Below are 14,191 nucleotides of genomic sequence, written 5' to 3'. Positions count from 1 at the left end.
ACCCTGTACAAACGGAACAAGCCACAATGATCAGGGGCTGGGTTAAGCTGAGCAGACTCACTCGCCGAGTCAGTGAGGCTCTTGCTGCGCCTCCTATCACCACCACCCCTCCCACGGGGCAGCACGGTAGTGTTGTGGTCAGCACAAGACTTTACTGCACCGGTGATCACTGACCGAGGTTCAGTTCTTGCCGCTGTCTCTAAGGATTTTGTACATTCCCCCAGTGACCGCGTGGGCTTCCTCTGGGCACTTTAGCATCCTCCCACACTCTACAGGTTTGAGCTGGTAGTTTCTGGCCACACTCTGTTGGCTCAAAAGCTTGAAGACACTTCTAGTTTGTCTCCTTGCCTCCAGCATGTATTGTACACTGGCAAACAATTCCTCTCCCTCTCCCTTTGCATCATCATTCTTCTCCTCCCTTCTCCACCTCCTCTCACCCTCCATTTTCCCCTCCTCCTTCCCCTTTCCCCTCCCTCCACTAGCCCTCTCCTCCCCCTTTTCCCTTGCCTCTCTCCTCCATTGCCCCCTCCCTTCCACACCCTTGCTCACCCTCCACTCTCCGTCTTGTTCACTCTCCACTCTCCCTCCCGCTCCCCTCTTCTCTCCTCTTCCCCTCCTGCTGTAGACATCCTCTGACCTTGCAGATCCGGGCCACCCAGCTGACCTCTGGCTTTCCATTGAACTCGTACTCTCTGGCCAGCTTCTCCGTGAAGAAGAAGTAAATCTTGTCATCGTCGCCCACAGAGCTGTTGACACTCTCCCTCAGTAACACTGAGTCGACGAACTCTAGGTCTGAAACGAAGCGAGAGAGCAGTGAGTGTTTGCGTGAGATAAAGGCACAAGAAGGTGTGTGTGGTACCGGCACAGACACCTCCTTCCTTGATCAACAACTTGTCTTATCCCATTTCCAGCGTTCTGCTTCCCATTTCACTGAGGCGGATTCAAGTGGCCCATCCCTCCCCACCATCGGTAGTATCTACAGGAAGTTCTGCCACCATCCAGGCCATGTTATCCCCTCACAGGCACCTTCAGGCTGGAGCAACAGAAACCTGAAGATCCACAGCACAGATTCAAGAACAGCTACATCCATTGAGCCACCTGGTCCCTGAACTAGCCAGCACAACCCTGATCACTATCCAACCTCATTATCTCAACACCACGGCCATTTTGATCACTATGCACTAAAATGGACCATGTGCTTTCTGTTTAATTAACGCTTTTCTTGTGAATGCCACTAACTGAACGTGATGCCGAACTAAACTAATTCCCTTCTGGCTGAACAGGGCTTGCAAAGCACAGGCAACTAAAGAATCATTTCAAAAGTTGTCATATTATGATGAAAAGATTATACATCAAAAACTTGTTTTTGGTATTCATTCAAATGATTCAAACCCCCTCTGATGAGCAGGGAGTAGTGAATTCTCCGCTCTATTGCACAGCAGAGAGGTGGAGGTTGAGCTTGTAATAGTGACATAAAGGAGGACCATGCAGGGTTAGTACTGGGCAGCAAAAGGCTCAACTGGCCTAGTGAACTCATGCCTGGTTCCTAGTCTACCAACAGCTTCATAAAACTCCAGGATGGAAGCTTATCATCGTACACAGGTGGAACTACACACAACTCCCGTAGCTTGACACTGTAAAAGGCTTATCTTACTACAGGTATACACAGCACATTGTGGGATAGAGATAGCGGCGGGCAAGAAGTAGATAAGAAAAAAGTTTAAAAATGATGGAACACACACAAAATGTTGGAGGAACTCAGCAGGCCAGGTAGCATCTATGGAAAAGAGTGAACAGTCGATGTTTCAGGCCAAAACCCTTCATCAAGACTGGAAAGAAAGGGGAGAGGTCAGAGTAAGACGCTGGGGGAGGGGGGGGGGGAAGAAGTACAAAGTGGTAGGTGGTAGGTGATTGGTGGAACTGGGTGGGGGGATGGGATGAAGTAAAGAGCTGGGAAATTGATTGGCAGATGAGATAAAGGGCTGGAGGTGGGGGAATCTGATAGGAGACGATAGACGACCATGAAAGAAAGGGAAGGGGGAGGAGCATCAGAAGGTGGTGATGGGCAGGAGAGGAGGTTGAGAGACGGGAATGGGGAATGGTGAATGGTGAAGGAGGGGAGGGGGCATTACCGGAAGTTTGTGAAATCGATGTTCATACCATCCAGTTGGAGGCTGCCCAGATGGAATACAAGGTGTTACTCTTCCAACGTGAGTGTGGCCTCATCCTGGCAGCAGAGGAGCCCATGGACTGACATGTCGGAATGGGAATGGGAAGTAGAATTGAAATGGGTGGCTTCTGGGAAATCCGGCTTTTTGGGGCGGATGGAGCAAAGGTGCTTGACAAAGTGCTCTCCTGATCTCCTCTCAGAATCCCCTTCCTTCAGCCCTTTATCCCTTTCACCAATCAACTTTCCAGCCCTTTCCTTCATCCCCTCTCCCTCCCCCGGTTTCAACATCACCTTGTGTTTCTTCCTCCCCTCCCCCACCTTCTTACTCTGACCTCTCCCCTTCCTTTCCAGTCCTGATGAAGGGTCTCGGCCCAAAACATTAACTATTTACTCTTTTCCATGGATGCTGCCTGGCTGCTGATTTCCTCCAGCATTTTGTGTGTATTGCTTTGGACTGCCAGCATCTGCAGAAACTCTTGTGTTCGTGTTTAAGAATAGTGGAAACTTTGGATCAGAAAGCAATATTTGGGTGTATAAAGGTGGACGGGAGGATTAATACAGGGCCTTGGTGGAGGACTTTGTCAAATGGTGCAAGCTGAATCATCTGCAGCTCAACATCAGTAAGACAAAGGAGATGGTGATGGACTTTAGGAAGACTCAGCCTGCACTGCTCCTTGTTACTATTGATGGTGAGGACGTGGATGTGGTGAGAACCTACAGGTATCTGGGTGACAGACCTGGATGACAGACTTGAGTGGAGCACCAACACAGGCTGTGTACGTGAAGGGCCAGAGTTGCCTCCACTTCCTGAGGAGACTGAGGTCCGTTGGAGTATGCAGGCCTCTCCTGCACACGCTCTACCAGTCTGTTGTCACCAGGACAATCTTCTATGCGGTGGTGTGCTGGGGCAATGGCATCAACATGGGTGATGCCAACAGGCTCAATAAACTGATTAGAAAGGCCCGCTCTGTTATAGGAGTCAAACTGGACACACAGGCGGCTGTGGTAGAACAAAGGACCCTACGGAAAATCCTGACAATTCTGGACAATGTTTCTCACCCTCTGCATGTCACCTTGGCTGAAGAGATGAGCACTTTTAGTAACAGTCTGAGACAACTGCCCTGCTCCACAGAACGCTATATGAGGTCATTCTTACCCTTGGCCATTAGGCTCCATAATGAGTCAACCTATAGCCAGGGAAGTGTTGACCCCCCTCCTGTTAGACTGTTTGAGGTAAATTATTTTTTATTCTTTCTACTTCTCTTCTAATATCTGTGCACTTGTAATGCTACTGTGACTCTGTAATTTCCCTTGGGATCAATAAAGTATCTCTCTATCCCCCCAGTTTCTACAACTCACACCACAGTGGCCAGGCAACTGACCGTCAAGGACCTCAATGAGATGTGGGAGGAAACCCGAGCACCTGGAGGAAACCCACATGCTCACAGAGAAAGCGTGCAAATGCCACAGGGTCAACACTTCAGATAATGGCCGTTCAGTAGAGTGAAATAGGTTTTATGTAATATTGATGTTGTGTGGGTCAGTATAGTCTCAGTGGGCCAAAAGGCCTGTTTCCAAGCTGAAGGATTCTGATGAGTTGAAGAAAGAATCCACTCTACTGAACGGCCATTATCTGAAGTATTGACTCTGTTTCTCTCTCCTCTGATGCTACCTGGTCTGCCGAGTGTTTCTGACATTTTCTATTTTTGTTTCAGTCCACAGCAGCCGCCTCAGAAAGAGGAAAGTATTAATGATTGAAGTCCTTACCGTTGGGCGAGTTGGAAAACCAATCTTCCATCTTGAATGAGCGCATCTCAGGGAACCTTTTGATATTCGCCTGTCCGCTGTGGAACTCGTAGAGTGTGGCAGCGTAGATCTTATTGTCTGTGAGGAAGCAGATCGTGGAGGTTTGAGTCAGTAACGATCTCAGCTCATTTAACGTTCTAACTAGGAAGTAAAAAACAACTTTAAAAGCACACGCTTGAACTTGAGAGCTACAAGGCATAATTCTGCGAATCAAGTGATCATGAGGAAAGTTCAAAGAGGTTCCTGCCTACCCAACCCTTTAACTGAAATGCAATGCCATCTTACTTCATCCTATCAGGCTAATTCCCTGTGTTCCACCCAACGTGCTCTCCCACATTCTCCGTCACTGCAACCAATATGGGTCATTTTCCTCAGTTCCAGAGATTCAGAGATACAGCGCAGAACAGGCCCAACGAACCATGCTGCCCAGCAACCCACCTAGACCAATCACAGGACAATTTATAATAGCCAACTACCGTGAAACGTACTGCCTGATCTGCCGAGTTTCTCAAGTTTTTACTAGTGTTGGGTAACAAGCCTGGCCAGGTGAATGACCTCCCAGTGAGTGAGCAGTTGGACGACAGTGACCACAACTCCTTAACTTTCAGCATAGTTACAGTTAAGATTAGATGGTCCTTGCTGGAGAGTTTTAAATTGGAGAAGGGAAAGTTACTAGGGTGTTAGGCAGGAAGTAAGAAGAGTTAATCGGGAAATCAGGAACACTTTTTTTCTGACAAGTCCACATCAGACATGTGGAGGGTTTTGAAAGATCGATTGTGCAGAGTACAGGAAAGATATGTTCCTGTTAGAAGGAAGGATGGAGATGGAAAGATAAGGGAAGCTTGGATGTCCAGAGAGGTGACGAATTTAGTCAAGAAGAACAAGGAAAAATATGTAAAGCTTTGGAAGTCAGGATCAAACACAGCCCATGAGGATTATAAAGAAGCTAGACAGGAGCTAAAGATGGGAATTAGGAAGGCCAGACAGGGACGGAGATGAGGAGAAACTGTTTTCCCCAGAGAGTGGTGAATCTGTGGAATTCTCTGCCCAGGGAAGCAGCTAAGGCTTCTTCACTAAATATATTTGAGAAACAGTTAGATAGGTTTTTACATAGTAAGGGAATTAAGGGTTATGGGGAAAAGACAGGTAGATGGAGCTGAGTTTACGGACAGATCAGCCATGATCTTATTGAATGGTGGGGCAGGCTCGATGGGCTGGATGGCCTACTCCTGCTCCTATTTCTTATGTTCTTATGCTCATTGGAAAGTCTTTAGTATGTAGGATTAGGGTAAATCCTAAGGCATTTGATACATATACCAAGAGCAAGTCAATAACTAGGGAGAGGGTAGGACCACTCAGGGATAAAGAGGATGCAGAGAATGTGAGTGAGGTACTTAATGAGCACTTTGCTTCAGTATTTAACAAGGAGAAGAATATGGAGGACCAGGAGATCAGTGCTGAGTTATAGACATGTTTGAGTGTTTAGAGTTCAAGAAAGAGGAAGTGTTGGGTTTCCTAATGAGAATTAAGGTGGATTAGTCCCCAGGGCCTGGTGGGATTTACCACAGGTTATTGAGTGATGTAAGAAACCAGATTGTTGGGCTCTTGACCAGTATCTCAGTGTCCTCCCTCAATATAGGTGAGGTCCCAGAGGAGTGGAAAATAGTTAATGTTGTACCTCTATTTGAGAAGGGAACAAGGGGAAATCCTGGGAACTATAGACCATTGAGTCTCACATCAGTTGTAGGGAAATTACTGGACAAAATTCTTAGGGATAGGATGTATGAGTGTTTAGAAACTCATGGCCTGGTTAGGGAGAGCCAGCATGGCTTTGCGTGTGGCAGGTCGTGCCTTATCAACTTGAGTTTCTTGCAATGTGACAAGACTGATGAGCGTAGGTCAGGTGACGTTGTCTACATGGATTTTAGTAAGGTGTTTGACAAAGTCCCTCATGGGAGGCTAATCCAGAAGATTAAGATGCATGGGGTCCGCGGCAAATTGGCTGTTTAGATTAAGAACTAACGTGCATAGAAGACAGAGAGTAATGGCTGAGGGTACTTATTCAAGCTGGAGGTCTGTAAGTAGTGGAGTTCCGCAAGGGTCTGTACTGGGACCTCTGCTGTTTGTGATGTATACAACGACCTGGATGAAAATGTAGATGGGTAGGTCAGTAAGTTTGTGGGTGATACTGAGATTGGTGGAGTTGTGGTTAGTGTAGAAGACTGGCAAAGAATACAGGGTGATATAGATCAGTTACAGATAAGGGCATAGAAATGGCAGATGGAGTTTAACCCAGATAAATGCAAGGAGACAGTTCGTTGTTAAGGGCAAGACCTTTAACAGAGTTCATTTTCATTTTTAGAATCTTTTTATTGATACATAATCTTCTACAGCAATAGACTAATACCAAACTTCAACTAATTAATATGTATACAATTAATAGAGCTGAAGAAAAAACTGATCATAATATATAAAAATGGAAAAAAAATTATACATAGAAAAATGAAGGGGAAAAAAGAACCCCATCTAAGAAAAAAATACCTACTAACTACAAAAAAACCCCATTAGGAATCAATCCCCGGAAGCAATACGTTTAACCATCATCTAAATATATAAAGAAAAAAAGTCATCAACCGCCAATTCATATTTTTTAAAACAGTTTAAAAGACTGGAAGGAAACCATATAAAATAATTCACATTAAATGGTAAAAAAAAACCATCTTCTCTCAAAATCAAATTGAGGTTCAAAAGTTCTACTTCTAATTTTTTCCAAACTGGCACATAACATTCCTTGAGAAAACTATTCAACTAATGTAGGGGAAGAGATATCTTTCCATTTAAATAAAATAGCCCTTCTTGACAATAATGTAACAAATTCAATTACATGTTGATCTGAAGATGAGACACCCTGAATATGATGCAGAACTATTCCAAATAGAACAGTTAATGTATTAGGTTGTAAATTAATTTTCAGAGCTTTAGAAATTGTAGAAAATAAAGATTTCCAAAACAGTTTTAATGAAGAACATGACCAGAACATATGTGACAAAGTAGCTACTTCGGTTTTACATCTATCACAGTAATTATCTACACTAGGAAATAGCTTAGATAGTCTCTCCTTTGTTAAATAATAACAATGGACAATTTTAAATTGAATTAAACAGTGATTGGCACATATAGAAGAAGAATTTATGATCAAAATTCAAACCCAATCTTCATCAACAAAGGTCATATTAAGTTCTCTCTCCCAATCTTATTTAATCTTTAGTGGTAGGTTCTCTTTTTGTAACAAAATTAAATTATAAATTCTGCTAATGGAACCTCTCACTAAAGGATTCAACTTCAAAATGGTATCCAACAAATCAGATTCATGTAGATAAGGAAATTTAGGTAAATATTGTTGTAAAAAATGTCTAACCTGAAAATATTGCAAAAAATGTGTATGAGCGAGAGAGTATTTGTTAATTAACTCTTCAAAAGCCATCAATCGACCATCACAAAATAAATCCGTAAAAAAATGGATCCCTTTATTTCTCCGTAGGAGAAAAATGGGGTCAGTTATTGAAGGTTTAAATGAAAAGTTTTGATATAAAAAACTTGACAACTTAAATTGTTTAAAATTTTAAAAATTGCGAAACTGAATCCAAATCCATAAAGATTGTTTAATAAACGGGTAAAAATTTAAATTTGGAATTTTAGAGAGCTGTAAAGGTAATGGAGCTCCTAATATTGAAGTTAAATGAAATTGTTTAAAAGCTTTTAATTCCAACTCAACCCATAGTGGTTTTTGGCTCTTATTGAGCCAGTATAACCAAAAACATAATTGTCTAATATTCACAGCTCAATAATACAGTCTTAAATTAGGAAGTGCAAGTCCACCATCTTTTTTGGGTTTTTGTAAACGGTACTTGTTAATTCTTGGTCTCTTATTGTTCCAAATAAAGGAAGAAATAAGGGAGTCAATTTGATCAAAAATTTTTTGAGTTAAAAAGATAGGTATATTTTGGAAAATATATAAAAATCTAGGTAAAATCATCATTTTCACAGTATGGATATGATCAATTAAAGAAAGAGTAAGTGGATTCCATCTAGAAAATAGTTGTTTCATGGAGTCTATTAAACAAACTATATTAGCTTTATAAAGATCTTTATTTTTTTGTAATTATAATACCTAAATATCTAAATGTATTATCCATTCTAAAAGGAATATCATTATATGTACTAACAGAAGCATTTAATGGAAACAATTCACTTTTATTCAAATTAAGTTTATATCCTGAAAATTTTCCAAAATCTTTAAGTGTTTCCAAAAGATTAGGAATTGATTCCTCAAGATTCGAAATAAAAATCAAAAGATCATCTGCATAAAAAGAAATCTTATGTATGGTTCCATTTATAGAAATATCATGCATGCTTTTAGCCTCCCATAATGTTATAGCTAAAGGCTCCAATACAAGATTAAATAATAAAGGGCTTAATGGACATCCCTATCTAGTATCACGAGAAAGTGAAAAGAAAGAAGACCTGTAATTGTTAGTAATGACCGTGGCAATAGGGTTCTCATAAATCATTTGAATCCATCTATTAAAATTATTACCAAAACCAAATTTTTCTAATACTTTGAACAAATATGGCCACTCAACTCTATCAAATGCCTTTTCTGCATTGAGAGATAACACATTGAGGTTGCTTAGATAATGGTGAATAAATAATGTTCATCAATCTCTGAACATTAGAGAAAGAGTAACAGTCTTTAATAAAGCCCGTTTGGTCCATAGAGATGATTTTAATTAAATATTTTCCAAGAGGTTAGCCATTATTTTAGAAAGAATTTTTGCATCCACATTTAATAGCAAAATAGGTCTATATGATGAGCATTCAACAGGGTCTTTTTCTTTTCTAAGAATTAAGGAAATAGATGCTTCATAAAAAGAAGAATGTAAATTACCCTTCTCAAAGGATTCATGAAATATTTCCAAAAGATACGAAGAAAGTAATCTTTCAAATTTTTTGAAAAATCCCACTGAATAGCCATCAAGTCCAGGAGCTTTACCTGATTGCATTGATAAAATAGCTTTCTGAATTTCATGCTCGGTAATTGGAGCATCAAGCATCTGTTGATCTTCATCAGAAATTTGTGGAAATTTAATCTTATGTAAAAAAACCTCCATTTTGGAGGAATCTGCAGGAAATTGAGATCTATAAAGATCAGAGTAAAAATCTTGAAAAGTGTTATTAATATCCTCATAATTACTTATTATATCTCCATTGTTTTTATGAATCTTTAAAATTTGTCTTTTAGATCTAACTGCTCTTAGTTGGGAAGCTAAGAGCTTATTATTTTTATCCCCAAAAATATAAAATTGACTTTTCAATTTAAGCAAATATCCTTCAATAGGATATGTTAGTAATAAGTTATACTGTGATTGTAGTTCTACTCTTCTTTTAAATGAAACAACATTTGGAGAGATTGCATTAATGTTATCTAATTCTTTAATTTGTTCAGAAATTTTATCTAATTCCATTTTGGTTTGTTTCTTCAATTTAGCTATATACGATATAATTTGACCACGTAGATGAGCTTTTAATGTATCCCAAATTACTAACTTTGAGATGTTTCCTATATTATTAAAGAGAAAAAACTCTTTTATCTGAGTTTCAATAAACTCAACAGATTCTGAGCTTTGTAATAAATGTTCTGGAAAACGCCAAAATGGTCTGGTAGAAACAACATCTTTCAATTCAAATATTAAATTTAAAGGAGCATGATCAGAAATAGCAATAGCATCATACTCACATTTCTGAACATTACATAAAAGTCAAGGATCGACTATTAAATAGTTGATTCTCGAATATTTATTATGAACATGTGAGAAAAGATAATATTCTCTATCACTAGGATGCATATGCCTCTAGACCTCAATTAAACCATAATCAGTTAAAAAGGAATTAATAAGTGATGCAGAATGATTAGGAAGTTGATGTTTGGATGATGACTTATCCATTAAAGGATTTAAATATGTATTAAAATCACCACCCATTAATAACATATTCATTTAAATCAGGTAATAGAGTAAAAACGGCTTTAAAAAATGAGGGATCATCAACATTTGGTCCATAAATATTAACCAAAACCATTTTCTTATTACAAGTTATTCCTTTAACAATTAAAAATCTACCATTAATATTGGCTATAATATCCCCTGATTAAAAGGAATACTAGAATCGATAAAAATAGAGAAACCTCTAGTTTTACTCTGGGAATTTACATGAAATTGAGAGCCCTTCCAAAATTAAAAAAATCGATTTTTATCACATAACCTGATATGCATCTCTTGAGCAAAAATTATATCAGGCTGGAATTGGTTTATAACTTTAAATGTTTTCTTACGCTTAATAGGGTGATTCCAACTGCGAACATTGCAAGTTAAAACATTTAACTGTTTAGATATCATCATGAAACTTTGTATCTAAAAAAAGTAGTTAGACGCATGTCAGGATAAGGTGGTCAAAAATGGCAGAGATGAAAACAATAAAAATAATTAGCGTATGCTCCGGGATTCCATAATGGGGATAAAAGAAGAAAAAAAAACACCCAACCTACAAACCCCAGAAACAAGTCGATGTCAATTGACGCAAGCCCCAAGAAAAGCATAGACGCAAATACAGCTCCACCTACCTAAGTAATAAAAAATAATAATAAAAAAGTAATCTATATCTCCCTCTACCAAATATAAATCTCATTACAGTCAACATATATCTCAATATAATTAACTTGGAAGGATAGTGTTTTTCTTGTAAAACAAAACGACCTTTAATTTGAAAGTAACCTTCATAATATTAGATAAGGGAAGAAAAACACATCCAAGACAATTCTTGAAATATTTGCACAAAAGAAAAACAATCGCCATCTTTAAATTGTCCAATGTATCTTTAAAACACAAGGAAATCCAAATAATTACTTAAAAGATCTTCAATAAAGCATACAGAATAATAAAAAAAGATTAATTCATTTAAATGCTGCAAAAAAAAAAGTTCTAGATGGTTTAAACTTAACTCAGCCTATCAATAGTTCTCGGACTATATCTTCTAAGGTTAAAACCCTCCAAACCAGTCTTTTTCAGAAATAAAAATACATTTTAAGATAAAGACTTTCTGTGACCATCAAATCTTCCAATCTTACTGCGAGACACTCAAACTATTATAAATCATTCAACTTCAGGCTTCAAATTCGTCGTCATTGAAATATTTGCAGAAAAGAAAAAACAATCGCCATCTTTAAATTGTCCAGTCTCTTTAAAACGTGAAAAAATCCAGGTAATTACTTAAAAGAAACTTTACAAGAGCATACGGAGCCAAAAAAAACACAGTTGGTACATTTAAATGCTGCAGAAAAAAAAGTCTAGATGGTTCAGAATTATCTACAGTCTTTCAACAGTTCTCCAGCTATATCTTCGGAGGTTAAAACCATCCAAACCAGTCTTTTTCAGAGATAAAAATACATTTTAAGGTAAAAACTTTAATAACCATCAAATCTTCCAATTTCTTCACTTTACACCACGCAATCAAACTATTGCAAATCATTCAATCTTCGGACTTCAGATTTGCCATTGGACTCGTCAGACAAAGAGTTAATAAAACACAGTGCTTCATCTGGATCATAGAAAATACGAACCAGAATTTTTAATAAAGAGCCTTAATTTTGCTGGATACTGTAATAATGGGAAGAACTTCTTTTGATACGCTAGTTTCATAGAAGGAGCAAATGCAGCACGTTTCTTAACAATTTCGCGTGGAAAATCTTCAAAAAAACGGACTTCCGAACCTTGAAATGAAAATAATCTTTGTTTTCTTGTAAGCTTAATAATGCAATCCTTGTCTCTAAAGCTGAGAAAACGCACAACAATATGCCTGTTTTTACCTTCATCCAAAGATTTTAAAGCACCGGTTCTATGAGCCGATTCAATCTCTGGGAGTTGCGAACAAACCTCCGGAAATAAAGACTGAAACATTTTAGAAAAATAATCCAGTGTGTCGGCAGATTCTGATTTCTCTTTTAATCCAACAATTCGAATATTATTCTGACGTGATCGAGTTTCCAAATCCACGATTCGTCGTTGAGCCTTATCCAAACGAGAAGAAAGATCAGCCATATTTCGATTAACTTCTTTAAGATCGAGGCTCAAAGAGTCAATTTTTTCTTCAAATTTCCCTTTTAGTTGAGTTACTTCTGCGAACTCATCAGCCTTTTTAGACTTTCCATTATTCGGGTCCGGATTTCGTCTGGTGCTCTTCGAAGTAGCCATAATTATAACTATTGCTGTACAGATTTGACTGAATAAAGTTGAAATTTCAAAGTTTAAATCGGAAAAGGAAGAGATTAAAGGCGGACAGTAAGCAACTGGGTCTTACATGTCCGAGAGCAGGAAGCGGAGTCCTCTAACAGAGTTGCTGTGCAGCGAGATCTTGGGATCCAAGTTCATAGCTCCATGAAATTGGCTACACAGGTCGATAAGGTGGTTTAGAAGGCTTAAGGAATGATTGTTTTTCTTAGTCGAGCTATTAAGTCCAAAAGTCAAGAGGTTATGTCGCAACTTTATAAAACTCCAGTTAGACCACATCTGGAGTATTTCATGTAGTTCTAGTTGCCCCACTATAGGAAGGATGTTGAGGAGGTGCAGAAGGGGCTTACCAGGATTTTCCCTGGTTTACAGGCTATATGCTATCATGAGCATCTGGACAAACTTGGGGTGTTTACTTTGGAACGGTGGAGATAAAGGGTGATCTGATAGAGAATAATTAGATTATGAGGGGCATAGATTAAGTAGACAGGGAGTATCTTTGTCTCAGGGTAGAAAGGTCCAATATTAGAGGGCATGCATCAAAAGTGAGAGGGGGTAGGTTCAAAGGGAATATGAGGGCTAAGTATATTACTCAGAGTTGTGGATGCCCGGAATGTGGTAGAGGCAAATACATTAGAGGCTTTTAAAACACGGTTGGATAGGCACATGGTTATGAGAAAGATGGAGGGATATGAACTTTGTGTAGGTAGGAGTGATTAGCTTTAGGGTTTTTTAAATTTACTTTTTAGCTGGTTAGGTACAACTTTGCGGGCTAAAGGGCCTATTCATGAGCTGTAGTTTTCTGTGGCACTGCTTTTATTTCAGATTTCCAGTGTCTGTAGCTTTTTCACTGATTTTTCACTCCAAATGGAATGTTCAGCATCTTCTACTGACTCACAAACCAGACATTAAGGACAGACACTATGGTGCAATCAAACATTGATAGCAGTTTGTTCAGACACAAAATTGGAATACAAAAATTCACCTCAGGATGTGCCCAAGGCTTTAACACTCACCAATGATGACACCTGTGTATCCAACCGTGGGGTTATAAGGGCAAATGTTTTTCCCACTGTGGACATCTGATAAGGTGAATTTCTCAATCTCCTTTGTGAACGGAGGGGGTGGCGGTGGGGAAGAAGATGATCAAAGTAATCAGTACAGCTTGAGACAAAATTCAGTGTGATAGAATACAACTCTGACAATGCTGGACGGAATACTTACAATGTAGGCGCAGTGCGGTTTAAATGAGTTGGTGCCGCAGGTGAATAAATGGGTTGCATTGAATCTTTGCAGAAAACGGATGTAGTTATAACAGTCCACCTTTAAAGAGCACGAGAGAAGCAGGTCAGTATTGAAATGTCCCGAATGTTATTTCAATACAGCAGCATCCATCAGTAACAACCTTTATTGACATAATGTCTTGATGTGACAGAATGTCCCAATGCACTCACAAGAAAGAACACAATTAGAAGCAAGAAAAACAGTCTGTTCTAGTCCAAGGTGACCAAAGTGGTCATATGGTAGCGATTAGGTGTTTTTCTGGATGATTTAAGAACTGAATGGTTGAAGAGAGGTAGGTATTCTTGAACCAGGTCAAGGAGTTAGGTTTTAAGGGAAACCTTAAAGAGTCAAGAAAAGTTTAGGAAACAATTCCAAGGGGTTGAATTGCCTGCAGCTGAAAATTTCCACACCTGCTGACATCTCTGGGTGTGGTGGAGAAATGAAAACTGGGGCTGCACAAGAGGCCAGAGTTGGTGACATCTGGATCTTGGAAGGTTTCAGCAGTAGATCTGAGGTTGTGCCTCATGTAGCAATGGGTCAAAGGGAGAAGCATTTCAGGTAAGTTTATATGATCGTATCCATTTCCCAA

General features: G+C 39.2%; 1 protein-coding gene across 1 annotated transcript in view; it reads right to left on the bottom strand.

Moving 5' to 3' along the window:
- Positions 1-14,191, bottom strand: part of LOC140715295 (semaphorin-4G-like) — a 69,253-nt gene that overhangs the window by 41,225 nt on the left and 13,837 nt on the right. Inside the window, exons 4-8 of the mRNA XM_073027255.1 lie at positions 13,543-13,641; positions 13,335-13,425; positions 3,938-4,054; positions 1,021-1,049; positions 638-874 (exon numbers count right to left, since the gene is read on the bottom strand). Coding sequence (XP_072883356.1) covers positions 638-874; positions 1,021-1,049; positions 3,938-4,054; positions 13,335-13,425; positions 13,543-13,641 — 573 coding nt within the window. The remainder of the gene's footprint in view (positions 1-637; positions 875-1,020; positions 1,050-3,937; positions 4,055-13,334; positions 13,426-13,542; positions 13,642-14,191) is intronic.

The sequence above is a fragment of the Hemitrygon akajei genome, chromosome 23 (assembly GCF_048418815.1).
Source record: "Hemitrygon akajei chromosome 23, sHemAka1.3, whole genome shotgun sequence".
In the NCBI taxonomy this organism is placed as follows: domain Eukaryota; kingdom Metazoa; phylum Chordata; class Chondrichthyes; order Myliobatiformes; family Dasyatidae; genus Hemitrygon; species Hemitrygon akajei.
Note: the sequence above shows the minus strand (reverse complement) of the source record. Positions and strands in the feature narration are given on the sequence as shown.